General features: G+C 42.9%; 1 protein-coding gene across 1 annotated transcript in view; it reads left to right on the top strand.

Annotated features, from left to right (window-relative positions):
* The first annotated feature begins 583 nt into the window (after positions 1–583).
* Positions 584–14,989, top strand: part of GPR176 (G protein-coupled receptor 176) — a 100,425-nt gene continuing 86,019 nt past the window's right edge. The window contains exon 1 of the mRNA XM_037161833.2: positions 584–1,626. Within this exon, the coding sequence (XP_037017728.1) occupies positions 1,455–1,626 (172 nt within the window). The 5' untranslated portion in view covers positions 584–1,454. The remainder of the gene's footprint in view (positions 1,627–14,989) is intronic.

The following is a 14,989-nucleotide window of genomic DNA, read 5'->3' as shown; positions in this document are numbered from 1 at the left end:
CGCATTCAGCCTCTCTTACTTCACTGTTTCTTCTTGCTTATGTGGTTATCCCTTTTTTTTACATTAGCCTGCAGGAAGTTGCTACCTCCCAGCTCTTCATTCTTGGAATTCACCAGCCCTGGGTTATATCGTGTACCTTTTAGAAATAAGATTCGATAAAAAAAAAAGCTAAGGAAACCGTGCACTGGATTCCTAAATTTCATCCTTTTAAATGCACCGGCTACACCCGAGGCCTGTGGAGCCGGAAGACTGTGCTCCCAGCCCAAGAGATTGCGACGAGTAATTTTAAGCCTCAGGCAACCTCTGCAGACGAGGTAAGGAGCAGTAACAACAGTAACAAAGGAAGCGAAGCCTAGAAGGCGCCGCAAGCTTGGCCATCGCGGCGAGACAAAACCATAGGAGAATCCTGCACCCCTCCCACACTCCGAGCCGGGAATCTCACGCTCGGAAGGGCCAAAATGGCGCCGTCCTCGCGTTCGGCCCGCCGTGGGGGGCGGGGCCAGGCACCTCACGTGACCTCCCCCGCGGGCTGCGCGCCCCGTTCCCTTTGCCCCAGGCGCGCTCCGGGAGTCCCGCGGCCGCGCAGATCTTGCCCTACCCTTTTAGGGGCGTCCTTCCTAGTGCTGGCGTGGTTGCGAGGCTCTTTCCCAGTAACCGAGGGCCGGAGCAGGGTCAGAAAAGGGGGCGCTAGGCCGTGCAGAAGCTAAGGGGCTGTGGGACGGGTCCCTGCAGCTGGCGCCGAGAAAGGGAGGAGGAGACCGTGCTGGCGTCCTGGGGAACGGCCAGGTGCTGAGGGCGAGGCTGTTGGGGCAGATTCACGGCGTTCCTCCCAGGCCGTGGGCGCCGTCGGGGACTGGGCCCCCACCTCGGGGCTCGACCACTTGGTTTGGTGTCTCATCGTCCTCGAGCCTCGAAGGCCGTAGAATTGAAAAACGGCTTCAGCCAAATTCTCCCTTCCCTCTTAGGAGAGGGGCTGAGCCCGTCAGCCTAGGGGACTCCAGAGGGATGTCCCGGCCCTCGGGGGCTGGGGGGAATGGAAGAGGCAGAGGTTGAAAGGGGCGGCGAGAGCGGAGAGCTCCCTCCTTGACCATCAAATGCATCCTTTAGTGTTTCCACCTCCGTTTACTGGGCTTGGCAGTGCTGACCACCCAGGAGGAGGGACGGGCGACACTCGGCCGGCTCTGACCGGGCCACCTTCAAGTGGGCGTTGACGGGGACCCAGGAGGGAACGGGCATGGGGCGCAGCCTCGCCCTACTCCCTCCCCGCCTCCAAAGCGCTGGGGCTGGTGATGTGGCGTCGTGAGGGGATCCGAGGCTGCCCCGGGTTCTCCAGGACTCCCCTAGGTACCCGCGCGTCTCCCTGCGCCCGGGGCAGGAGACGCTGGCGTGGAGCTCGAGGCGGGCGGGCGGGCGGACGCGCGGGCAAATAGCAGAGCCGGAGCCCCAGCTTAGCCATGGGGTATAACGGCAGCTGGATCTTCAGAAACGCCAGCGACCCGCGCAACGCGTCGGGTACCGAGGCGGCAGGCGCCAACCGCAGCGCACTTGGGGAGTTCGTCGAGGCTCAGCTGTACCGCCAGTTCACCACAACTGTGCAGGTCGTCATCTTCATAGGCTCGCTGCTCGGTAAGACGTCCGCGTGGGCGCCTTCTAGGGGGTTTGCCTCCGGGGCACAGGAGCCCATCTGTTGTTCTCTGTGTGGCAAAGTGCAGATAGTTGAAGGAGGCTGAAGAATGCCCGGGTAACTGCGGGGAAGTTAAGCAGGGACTGTCGACTCCAGCCCCTCTCTGGAAGCTGAGGAGTTCGGGTAGGGCTTTCTCCCGGCCTGAGGAGCGTTCTCGGCCAAGGCCGAGGTCACCCTCCCCAGGTCCCCTTGCGGAACACTTCGGGATGGGTGCCCATCATTTCTTACATCTTGCGTCCCAGGGCAGAGCGCTGGCCCGTGCTCTTGTTTACAAATAGCGAGGAACAAAGCTTCTGTTTTGTTGCTGATGACGGATGTCTTTTCCTATCCCGTCTATTCCCTATATGTAAAATCATTTTGAAAGAGCCTTATTTTTGCATGGCTTGCTTTTTCAGAGCATCGACCTGCTGGTAAGCAACCCTGTGGAGTTAAACTCTTGCGGTCAGACGTTTTTAAACACCAAAACAAAGTCTCGTCTATTTCTCTACCTGTGTTTTGTTTGAAGTACAGAATAAAGACTGGATTAAAAAAACCACTAAACACCACACACAACAGTTTTAGGTATAATTGTTTGGAAGAAAAGATCACTGAATAGAATTAAGCCACTAGTAAAAAACGTTTCTCCACTAGTGTGAGAATTACCAGTAGTTCTGGTAGCTACTCTTTAAGTGATAAATGGTACAATCAGTATTCATTTCTGTTGAGCTTTGTTGAACGTGTTGCATATTTCTTGTAAATTTGTGGCTTTGCTTTAATGTAAATTTTCTGATGTGGCATTTATAATATGTACAAAGATTATGACTGTGTGTGATTTTATGACCTATAGCAGTCAGTATTAAAGTTTCAATGTAGGAATAAATTACTTTTTGTAGATTCCTATGAATTTCAGTGGAAACCAAGATAACTGATATCAAAAGACATTGGAAGAATTTTAAGTGTTTGGAATTTCTCTATTGTTATCATCCTGACTCAGTCTAATATAATATTTATCTTCCACTTTCTGTCATGATGGTATTTTCAGGAGTAAACATCTATGTGGCTGTGTCTAGGTACTGAGTATGTGTGTGTATGTGTAAATATGTTTTTATGAGTGGAATGTTAAATATACACTGACAAAGCAAAAGCTTGTTTTTGAAGTACTTTCAATATTCATTTAACAAACAACTGAGGGAATACTGATTACCTACTAGGTACCAGACCCAATGCACTGTAGGTTATTAAGAGTTAAATTCTAGTGTTGCCACATTAACTTAATGTAAATGTACATTATTGGGAGGATAGTGAAAGTGCCTACATTTTTATTTCTGCGTTTTTCCTATATGTCTATATATATGGTTTGTTCTGTTTTCCCCCGGGTAGCTTCAGCCCTGAAGATGGTGTTGGGAGAAATTTTCCTATAGTCTAATAGAAGGCAGAGCATGTGTGTAAAGGGCAGGGCAAATGGAGCTTCCCTTCCTTCCTTCCTTCCTTCCTTCCTTCCTTCCTTCCTTCCTTCCTTCCTTCCTTCCTTCCTTCCTCCCTCCCTCCCTCCCTCCCTCCCTCCCTCCCTCCCTCCCTCCCTTCCTTCCTTCCTTCCTTCCTTCCTTCCTGATGGAGAGAAGAGTCACTGATTTTTGTTGTTTCACTTATTCACTCATTCATTGGTTGCTTCTAGTATGTGCCCTGATCAGAGATAGAATCTGCAACCTGGGTGCATCTGCCCAACACTCCAACCAACTGAGCTGCCAGGCAGGGCAAATGATACACATTTAACAAATGTCCTGCTTCCCATCTAATACTTCTGTTTTTGTAACTTGCATTGGATTCAGGAATTCCTATGTAAATCTGCCCCTATTTCAACTCTTTTCCCACAAAGTACTTAAATTGACACGCCAAATCTACTTCTGTGAATATTTCCAAACAGGAGACTGATTTTCCCTTTGATCTCATTATATTTGAGTTGGTTGAAGGGGGCATATTTTCCCCTCCACATTACTTGGGCTCTCCTAAGAGAAAATTCTATTTGGTCCATTTTAGTTTCAGAAAAAGTAAAATGGTTAAATATGACATAAATATGGTTAAATGTCTAGAAATCAAAAGTCAGAGAGAAAAGTGAAAGTGAGCAAAAGTGAAAGACACTTCAGTTTCCGTAAAAGCTTAGCTAAATAACATTCCCCTGTGTACTTGTTGCTTAGTGCTATTCTTGATTCATTGTTCTCTGAGAACTTGACCCATACAAACACATCTATGTAATTGAATCTTCCAGGTGATAACAGTTGAGGCTCAGAACCTAAGTTCCAGAGTCATGTGCAGTCTGTTGCAAGGCAGTTAAACTTGGGAAGCATAGTTTAATGAAGCATTCCCCCCCAGTAGAAAAAAAAAAGCAGAGATTAGGAATAAAAAGATTTCTCATGGAAGAATCTGTATGGCTGAAAAGTAAATGGAGGATGGAATAGTGTCTAGAATAGCATTTGACTCGAATCCACATTTTTCCCCTGTCCCAAAACATAAATGAATAAATCTTTGTTTTCTCTTTTCCCTTTAAATAAATTCAAATATACTTCCTTTATTCTCTAGAATTTTTTGTTGGAATTTCCAGAGGCCCTCTATTATTTGAAAATAATTCTGTGGGGGAGGGGGAATTTTTCCCTTGTTCCCTCATAGTTCTTTTGGCTGGTCTAATTGAATTGTTGTGAGACTGATTAACAGGTGTAAATAACCAAATGTATTATGTATGCACATACAGGAGTTTTGTAAGAATATGGGACCTGAGGACAGATCGGGTAATTGGGGATTATGTGCCATCTTGAACTAAAGAGAAAGTGGGTAGTGGTTTGGACTTCAAAGGAAGGAAGGCAGGTAGATGAGCAAAATTTGGTAAACAAATTCTTGCTGGCCCATCTAGAAACAATGGGACTGTGAGGGGATTCTAAGAAACAGTGCTAGGTTCCTCCCTGTCTGCCACACTAAATTCATTCATATATTCATTCATTCATTCCTGGAACAGGTTTTTAAAATCTGAATTCCATGAGGCAGACAAAGGGGAGAGCCAAAGGTGCTTCTGAGTTTTTTTTTTCCTGAAAAACAACCACCTTAAAATATTCAATATCCCCAAAAGACATTTTAGTGTGGCAAACTGTTTTTCTTCAATGCCTTTGTACTACGGGTGCCTTACAGCTCTTTCTTTGAAAACCATTTTAGTGCCCAGGATTAGGAAAAATCCCCAACAACTTGGAATAACTGTAATATTCCAATTGTAGGAAACATTAATTGCTGTGTATTTTACAACTAAAGAATTATATACAATATTACTGAAATAATATTTCTCCTCAATACCCTGAGCCCTAGGCAACCACTCATCTACTTTCTGTCTCAATGGATTTGTCTGTCCTGGATATTTCATATATTAGAGTCATATAATAGGAGGTTCTTTGTAATTGGCTTCTTTCACTCAAAATAGTGTTTTCAGGGTTCATCCATGTTATAGCATGTACTTCATTTGGGTTGAAATGTAGCATATACTTATGGCTATTAAGCATAATGCTACTATGAACATGTGTGTTGTTTTTATGTGGACATAATGTTTTCAGTTCCCTTGGATATATGGCAAGAGTGATATTTCTGGGTCATATGGTAACTTGATAAATTATCCTTTTCAGGACTTGCCAGACTGCCTTCTTAAAGTGGCTGCGCTATGAGGGAACTTTCCTACCAGCAGTTCATGAGTGTTTCAGTTTCTCAACATCCTTGTTAACATTTATTATTGTTTTTATTATAGCCATTCTAGTGGGTGTTACATGGTGTCTTATTGTGACTTTGATTTACATTTTTCTAATTACTAATGATATTGAACATCTTTTCATGCCCTTATTGGCTATTTGTATATCTTTTTTGGGGAAATACCTGTTTAGATACCTTACCCATTTTTAATTTGGGATATTTGCCCCTTGGTCACTGAGTTTAAATTTCCTTATATGTTCTGGATACTAGGTCCTTATTAGGTATATGATTTGTAAATATTTTCTTTTATTCTGTGGGCAGTGTATTAATACTTACTTCGAAGAAACCCCAAATAGTAATTCTAAAGAATATGTGCACCCCTGTGTTCATTACAGTGTTATTTACAATTGCCAAGATTTAAAAGCAGCCCAGGTGTTCATCAGTAGATGAGTGGATAAAACAGGGAGGGTACATTTACACAATGGAATAGTAATTGGCTGTAAAAGAGAAGAAAAATTTTACCCTTTTCACAGTTTGGATAGACCTGGAGAACATTATGCTAAGTGAAATAGCCAATTAGTGAAAGAAAAATACCATATGATTTCACTCATATGTGGAATCTAATGAACAAATTGATCTAAGAAGTAATATAGAGACAGACTCATAGAGAGCAGGCTGACACCTCTGGTGGGGGGTTTAGGAGTTGGCGGGGTCGAGCAAAAAAGAGAAAACTCATGGACACAGACGGCAGTGTGGTGATGGCGGGGGCGGGTAGATGTGGAAGAGAGTACAGGGGGGGATAAATGGTAATGGGAAAAATACAATAAAATAAAAATTTAAAAAAGATTTGTTAATCAGGTAATTGCTTTTTTCTCTGGTCCTTGGATTCTTCCACACAGACTAGCAGTTAGCCCTTTTCATGTGTGTTAATATTGCCTTGTTTTTGTTCGGGCTCAGTCATGTGTACCTGCTGGGATGCAAATAAATGAACTGGCTGCATCGTAAATATGCTACATTAAATTATTCCTGACGGGAACTGATGTCATCTAAAATAACTCACTGTGGAATTATTTGAAATAACTGTAGCTTTCCAAATGTTCCAATAGCAATGAGCCCATTGGAGCAGGCATACTGCTCCAACAACCAAAAGTTTGGTTGTTGTATTTTTTTTTACCTGGTTCTGTTATGTTCTGGACTTTAGCCTGTGGTCTGTGCTACTGAAATAAAGAAATCTTTGGCCTTTAGGATTAGAAATGTAACCCATTCAAGAATCCCCTCCCCAATCAGAGCAGCATTTACATGGTGCAAAGTTATTTTTTTTATATGTTGACAGTTAAGGTATATAAGTAGGATATTTTTGATGCTAGTAAACAAAACAACTAATTAATTTACTGTTTAGAATCTTCATTTTAGTTACTTTTTTCTTGTCCCAAAGTCTCAGCTCCAAATATCTATAGTTCTGCAAGAAATATACATTCACTTTATTGGGTGGGATTCTGTAGAATGGGAGGAAATTTGTCTCTCAAAACAGGAATAGACAATGGCTTCATTTTTCTTGGGGACATCCAAAGTATTTCTTCTGTAGAGTTTGCCAAAGAATTTCTCTACTTGTCATTTGCAGAATAAGACATTTAAATTGAGTAGTGACTGGAAACTGTTGTAAAAACATTTTTATTGTCTAGAAACTTCCACATTGGCTGGGTGGGAAATTGTTATTAGTCACGTTTGTCACATTATTAAAATTGTTCTTAGAGTTTTGGGCTAGACTAAGGTATGCATGACTATAACCAAAATTTAGAAGTAAGAATGTGCTTGAGATAAACATAGAAAGTAAAAAAAAAAACCAACTATCTTCAGAAAACCAATCCATTTTTAGAGTTCTTACTTTCTTGTCTTTATTACCTCTCTACAGATACTACTTATTTTCTTGTCCTTTTAGATGGCCATTGGCCTTATTTTTGATTGCCTAACTTGTCTTCCAAATGTAATAGTATCTATATTCTATTCCCTCATGGTGGCCTGCTAATTAATAAACCACTTTAGATATAGATGTTAACAGATGTTAGTTTGTTAATGTATTGATCTTTAAAGATGCTTTAAGACAAAGTTCGTTATCTTAAGCAAAGAAGCGTGAGTGAGTTGAGTATTTCATATATTTGATAGGTGATTGGGGGAAATGGCTGAGATGGATCTTTGTGGGGTGGATATTTAGGGACCTCTAGTCACATCATACAGATAAACCTTTATTACATATGAAACATTTAGAAAAACTGAGGGCATAGGCATACAGTGGCACGTAAAGGAGCAGGCAGTTATTAGTTGATGTTAGTGTCTTATTCTTCCTTTATGGCTTTAATACCTTTTATTTTTATTTTGATAACTTAAAACATATGTGGTCTGCCTGGAAAAATGTATAGCCATTGTTAATATAACAAGAACAGTTTGCACATTGATGTAACCTGGCGGCCAAGGAGAGTAGACTGGAATGCACAAGCGTGAACAATGATGACTGCATTGTACTAGTCATTGGGGGACGGTAGCTGTTGTTGAGTGAGCATGTGTACTGTGTGGCCAGCTGTTGCATTCAAAATGAGTGAGTAGAGCAACAGATCTGCATCAAATTTTACATTTAGCTTAAACATTCTTCCACGGAAACTATTTGGATGATTCAGAAGGCTTTCAGAGACAATGCAATGAGTGTAGCCAAATAAAAGTGTGGCACAGACACTCCAAAGATGATCAAGAAGCTGTTGAAAGGGTTCCACATTCTGGAAGGCCCGCAACTAGTGGAATGCCTGAGAATGTTGAAGGTGTACAGCTGCAATCAACAAAGATTAGGGACTGATTGTGAGAACTAGAAGCTGATCCGGGGATTCCAAAACCTCTGTATCCCAGATTTTGACTCAGGATTTTGGAATGAAATGTGTTGTGACAAAATTCGTTCCATGGCTTCTGCTACTAGGGCAAAAGGGGAATTGTGCTGCAGTTGCTAATAACTTGATTCAAACCGCTACCAATGAACCAGAATTCATCAAGAAGGTCATAACCAGTTATGGATAGTGGATCTATGGCTATGGGCTATGATCCAGAAACAAAGGCCATGTCATCCCAGTGGAAGTCGCCTGATTTTCCACATCTAAAGAAGGCACAGCAAAGTCACAGCAAGATCAAGACCATGTTAACTATGTTTTTTGATTGTGTTACGTCCGTCACAGTTACACTCCTCTAAGCCAAACAATTAATGAGGAGTACTATCTCAGTGTTCTTTATGGGTTGAGAGATGCAATATGATGAAAATGGCCACAGCTATGGGCAACTGGTGATTGGCAGCTTCATCACAATGTGCCCACTCATGCATCGCATCTTGTGCAGAGTTCTGTGGTGAAACATCAAATTACCCAGATGATTCATCCCCCCATAGCCCAGATTTGGTGCCTTGTGACTTCTGACTTTTCCCAAAACTAAAATCACCTTTGAAAGGGAAGAGATTTCAGACCGTCAGTGAGATTCAGGAAAATACGAAGGGGAAGCTGATGGCAAGTCCAACAAAGGATTTTGCAGAGTGTTTTTGAACAGTGGAAGAGACTGGGAGAACTGTGTGAAGTCCTAAGGTGCCTACTTTGAAGGGGAGTGAGGTGTCTTGTCCTATGTACAATGTTTCTTGTATCTTCAATAAAATGCTTCTGTTTTTCATATTACGCAGCCAGATACTTTTTGGATGGGTCTCTTACTTTTTCACATTGTTACCTTGGGATGCTTATTGTGTCTGCTGACTCTCTCTTACTGTGAATCATTTCCTTGTGTGTTTCTAAGCTTTTGAATGTGAGTCTCTTTCCTTTTTCTGGAGGGTTCTTTGCTCTTGGGTGCAGAAGTGGCCTTTACAACAGTTTCACATTTGCCTTTGCTAGGTATTTAGGAGAAGACATATTTCCTTGTCATCTCTCTGAGGATGGAGTTTTTTTTCCTGTTCTCTTTTATTGAGGTGGGTACCCTTTGAGGATTCTGGCTTTATGCAGGAATTTAAACTACCTGCTTCAGGAGAGTACATGGTCAGTTCAGTCCTTGTGTGGATGTTGAGACCTAAAGTTAGCAGTGACGGCCTATTTTCTGGTCTGAAAGTTACCCCTCAATGCAAGCACTCTGTTCTCTGTCTCAGACAACTGGGAATTTTTCTTTCTTGTACGCTCAGCTAGAATTTAAAGGTGTCTTCTGTTTTATTCAGCACTTCCAGGTGTTCATAGCAGTGTTCTGAGTTTTATGTTGCCAGAATCAGAAGGTGGAGAGTGAGTGGGACCCATTCTGGGCACAAGGTGAAATGATTGCTAGACTTGTTTCTAGAAGATATGTAACCAAAAGTTAGGTTACTTTAAAGTGAGGCGGGAGCATCTGGTCAGAGTAAGAATATTTTGGAAAACTGAGGAAAGTAAGTTATAGTAAGTAGAATGAAGGAAGAGAACACAGGAATGTTGAATTGCAGTGATGGTCAGTTCATTTAGGAAATTCACAGAGGGTCTGTAATGAGGAAGGACAAGGAGAGTGTTGCTAATGGGGATGCATGCTTCTTGTGCAGTGTCAGTGCCCTTGGTTTACCCGCCAACATGGTTACTACCAATTAAGAGTACTGCTTTCACCTTATATTTTTGCTGGGGTTATAGTTTATAACATATACCACATTATTGAATCATATTGTTTTAGCATATTCCATCCCCACAACAGCACTGCTCTCCCCCAGCAACAAGCGTAGTCCGTGGTGAGCCTCCTTTCCAGTGTTCATCAGAGTTCTTAGTTGTAAACAAAGAGCCCGTTGTCAAAAGGAGACACAACAGCAAAAGCATTTACTAAAGAAAATTATTTTTACCTGTTAAGATGGACTGCAAAGGACTTCAGGCTTTAGAAGGATTGGCTTGCCAAATGTAATATAAAACAAGCATTTAAAAGAAAGCCACTGCAAAATTACCGAATTTATAGTCATTTTTATTGTGGAAGAAAAAAGCATTTATCTTGCATGAGTGTTCTAACCTCAAAGATAGTGTCATAGCTTCACATATCAGCATTGTAAAAGTCAAAGTTATAAAACAATAAAGTTTTTATTAGAAGTTGGTAATTTACAGGAAAGGCTCAAGATTTCATTTTTTTTTGTGAGGACCAGAACTAGATAGAGTGGTCTTGGGCCTTTTTAATATATGTCTTTATTTTGAGGGAGGAAAAGGGCTCAGGGATCAAGTTTTTTTTTTTTTCTCTCCTGACTGTGGGACATAACGGGCACCTTTTTTCCATAATGCAGCAGGACAAAGTATTAATTTTATTTCTACACCAAAGTAGCCAGTTTATGAAGAAAGAAATTTATTACAGGATATTAGGTTGCTTTCAGAATTTATATGAGAGCCTGCATGTCACAGAGCTAGAGACAGAGTGAAGAAATATGCAAAGTCATACCACTGGTTCTAGCAGGAATCATGAAGCTGCAGTCATGTCCCGCCAGTGACGTATGGGAGTAGATTGTGGAACCCAAGGCACAGCTGGTCCAGAAGAAGCAAAGGCATCTGTCATCTCCTTGCACGTACAAGAAAACCTGATGATTGCACCCAGCTACTACCTCAGATTAATTGAGTCTGTTTCCTTAGGGAACAGCTGCTGGGCAGAATCTAAACTGTGAGCCTGTGCCCTAACTGCAGGGCTGTCTTAAAGTAGTATTTTTAGCTTTCCAGCGTATGTAGCAGAGGGTAGCATAGTTGAAAGATTATGGAATGAAGAGAATCAAACTGTAGTCTTACTCAGTGTGACAAGCCCCTCTCACGGAATGCCTGCCCCTCTGTAGAGTCCCACTCCCACCCCGGCAGATAGGGGTAGGTACATGATCCACACTTTGTTGGTCCCAGGGTCCTATTCCTGTCCTCAGTGATTAGTCCAGCGATGGTCACAGGATCCAGGCTTGGTCAAAGTACTTGACTTAGAGTTGCTGGTAGAGAAGCACCCCTTGGTCTTTTATTTCAAAGGAGCTGCCTGCTTAGAAGAGAATAAGGGAAGAGAGAGAGGCAGAGGTGATGGTGAGAGAAAGCCGAAAGGATGGGAGGGAAGTGGGGCAGGGGGTGGGGGAGCAGGCTATCCTGATGATACTGTTTGAGAGTTCCTAAGCTCGTATTTCCCAATTATGTGAACTAGAAAACCCCAAACCTCCCTTTTAAACGTGTATGAGTTGTGGTCCTGTCACACAACAGAAATAACCTGATATATGTATATATATAGTCATCATTCGTATCTTCTGTTTAGGTAAACAAGTTAGAAGGGTTTTGACTTGCTCATTAGCCCCCTCTCACAGCCAGGCAGGGCCTGATGCAATGAGAGTCTGATGCCCAGAAATGAAGACCAGCTGAAGCCCAGAGTCCTGAGAATTGAAAATTGAGCAGAAGATAGAGATAGACTATATAGCTGGAGAGGTGCTCACTGACACTGAGGACTGTAAGTATGGCTGAGTAAGAGGTCAGGAGTGGAAGGTCGTCCTCAGGCCCAGGACTGTGACCCCCTAAGGAATGTGGCCCCCTAAAGCTGTCCCCCTTAGGGCTGTCAGAGGCTCACTCACAGTCAGAGACAGGGCCCAGAAGAGTGCACACTGGATCAGGAAACTCCAACTGTCCTGAATCAGCAGATAGCCTCCCTTTATCTAAGTAAAACACCCCTTTAAAAAAATCAAGAGTATTTACACATAAATAGTTCATGGTTAATTAATACGAAAACTTGGTATTTAAAAATCAAGCTGTGTTAGAAAAGGGACACATAGTGCCATTGTTAGTTGTAGCCTCCCAGGGGATGGTGGTCTCAATAGCCTTTGGGTCCTAAGCTGGCCTCTGCTTTCTTCAGTGTTTATAAAAGCTATGGTGAAGTCACTGTTGAAGGCTGTGGGTGATACACAACAGAGATACACAACCCTCCCCACAGTCAGTTGAGTGGTATGGAGGAAGTTCAGACATCTGGCATGTTGGGGAGTGAGTTGCTCAATGTCTTCTGCTTCAGATTTCACCATGGCCGGCGTCCATCTCTCAGGATGGTCTAAGCATGGGTAGGGGGTGGGGGAGATGTGTGTCCTCAGCTGATCCAAGCCCAGGGCATAGAAGGGTGAGCAGGAGTTTTGTCGGTACAAGGCCCAGGCATCCAGGAATTGGGAAGAACCTGGGCCAGGCTCATGTGGACATTGTCCAGTTATATTTAACTGCAAAGGCAGAAGGCACAGAGCAAGTGGCAAAAGGTAGAGAGGAGCAAAGCAGAGAGACATCCCCCACATCTTCCAAACCACCTTTCAGTTTCTTTAACATGTCAAGTTTGGTACCACTGAAGGTCATTGTTGCTATTCTCTCTGTCTTGGAATGTTCTTACCTACATGCTTCCTGTGGCTGACCTGTGTTCATCCTTTAAATTGCAGCTCATATGTCACTTTCTCCAAGACAGCCCATCTTCAGTGGCCCAGCTGCACTTCACATCGTCCTGCTTGTTTCCTCTATAGCAGTTACAATCCCAGCTATTACTTTGTTTGTTTGATTATAATCCCAGCTATTACCTTGTTTGTCCTCCTCCATTAGAATGCAGAGCCATAGGGACTTTGGCTTTGTCTCATGCAGTGCTGTGTCCCCAAGATCTAGAACAGTGTCTGCCATATAGTTGGTGCTCAGTAAGTAGTGACCGATGGCATGAAATGCCTGGGGGAAATGAAATAGAACAATTAATTAGATAGCCACTATGTTGATTTGCATAAGGCTTAAGAGCTTTCTGAAAATGAACATGTATTTTGCCTACAGCCAGGATTCAGACACTCATGGTTATAGCCAGTAGCCTAGAGCAATGTTCACAAAAGGCAGATGTCTGTAGGGACAGCTGGTCTTTTGATAGGAAATCTAGAAGGACAGAAGTTATAACCTAATTTAAGTTAGAGTGAGCCAATGAAATAAAACAGGCAACATTTTGAATCCAGTAGTATAATGTGTGTGGGGATGTCACTGTTACTTTTAGAGGTGTTTAGATCCTAGGTAGTCAAAATTACTGCTAGAAGCAGCCTGGGGGCCTGACCCTGCCTGTGGGATAGTAGCTGAGAGATGGTGTCATCAGGGAGCTCCAGGTGGTATTTGGCTGCCTATCCGGAGACAGATGGATCCTAGATATATGAGATCAGGGCACAATGGAATTCTATGCAGCAGAGAGAAAGAAGGAGCTACTATTCTTTGCAACAACATGGATGGAACTGGAAAGCATTATGCTGAGTGAAATAGGCCAGGTGGTGAAAGACAAATACCATATGATCTCACCTTTAACAGGAAGCTAAACAACAAAACAAGCAAGCAGAAAAAAAAAAGACACCAAAATAGAGAACAAGGGGACAGTGACCAGAGGGGAGAGGGAAGGGAAGTTAAGGGGAAAAAGGGGGAGGGATTTGGAGGAATAAATAGGAAGGACACAGGGACGAGAACTAAGGGGAGTGGAAATGGGAGGGAGGTGGGGAGCAAGGGGCGGGGAGGCTGGGATGGGAGAAATAGACAAAAAAACTGTACTTGAAAAATAACTAAATAAAATTAAGAAAAAAAAAAAGATCAGGGCGGTGTCCTTGAATTTCAACCAACTTTTAGGGAACCGCTCCTTCTACCTTTCTGTCCTGGAAGCTCAGTGGTGGAAATGGGGGTATTGAAGGGGGTCTGAAAACAACAAACAGAATATTTTGATTCTGGCCAAGCGTTATGGGTTGAATTGTGCCCCTCCCCAAGGATATGTGAAAGTTCTAGCCCAGTGCTTCAGAATGTGACCTTATTTGGAAATAGAGTCATTTGCAGATAAAATTATTTAAGATGAGGTCATACTGGTGTAGGAGGGATCTTTAACATGACTGGTAGCCACGTGAAGATAGAGACGCACAGCGAGAACACTGTGTGGTAAGGGCAGAGATTGGAGTTAGGCAGCTATAAGCAGAGGAACACTGAAGATCGCCTGCTGGCAAACCACCAAAAACTCAAAAGAGGCAAGGAAGGAAGGATGCCCCTACGGGTTTCCAAGGGTGCATGGCCCTTCAACACTTTGATTTCAGACTTACAGCTTTCTCAACCATCGGACAGTTAATTTCTGTTGTTTTATCACCCAGTTTGTGGCACTTTGTTATGGCAGCCCTAGTACACTAGTAGACCAATACAGCCAGAAAACATTAAGTTGAAAACCCTCATTTTTGCACAACTGGATGCAGTAGGTTTTACAAAAGATTCAAAGCATCTCCAGCTGATAGAGTGTGAATTAGTGTAATAAAGGCTGGTCATCCACAGGTATACATACAGCTTTCAGCACCTTTAAAAAAATTAAACTTTTTATTTTGTGATAATTGTAGATTCACATGCTGTTGTAAAAAAACATGCAGAGACATGTATACCTTTTACCCAGTTTCCCCTAATAGTACATATATGGTACCTGGTTTGTAAGGGGGGTACAGTGTCATAGCCAGGATATTGACATGGATACAGTGAAGATACAGAACATTTCCATCACCACAGAAAGTCCACTTGTTGCCCTTATGTAGCCACATCTACTTCCCTCTCACCCTCACCCCCTTCTTAACTCTTGGTAACCACTAATCTCATC

The sequence above is a fragment of the Artibeus jamaicensis genome, unplaced genomic scaffold, assembly GCF_021234435.1.
Source record: "Artibeus jamaicensis isolate MK-2021 breed Jamaican fruit bat unplaced genomic scaffold, CSHL_Jam_final contig_1132, whole genome shotgun sequence".
NCBI classification, from domain to species: domain Eukaryota; kingdom Metazoa; phylum Chordata; class Mammalia; order Chiroptera; family Phyllostomidae; genus Artibeus; species Artibeus jamaicensis.
Note: the sequence above shows the minus strand (reverse complement) of the source record. Positions and strands in the feature narration are given on the sequence as shown.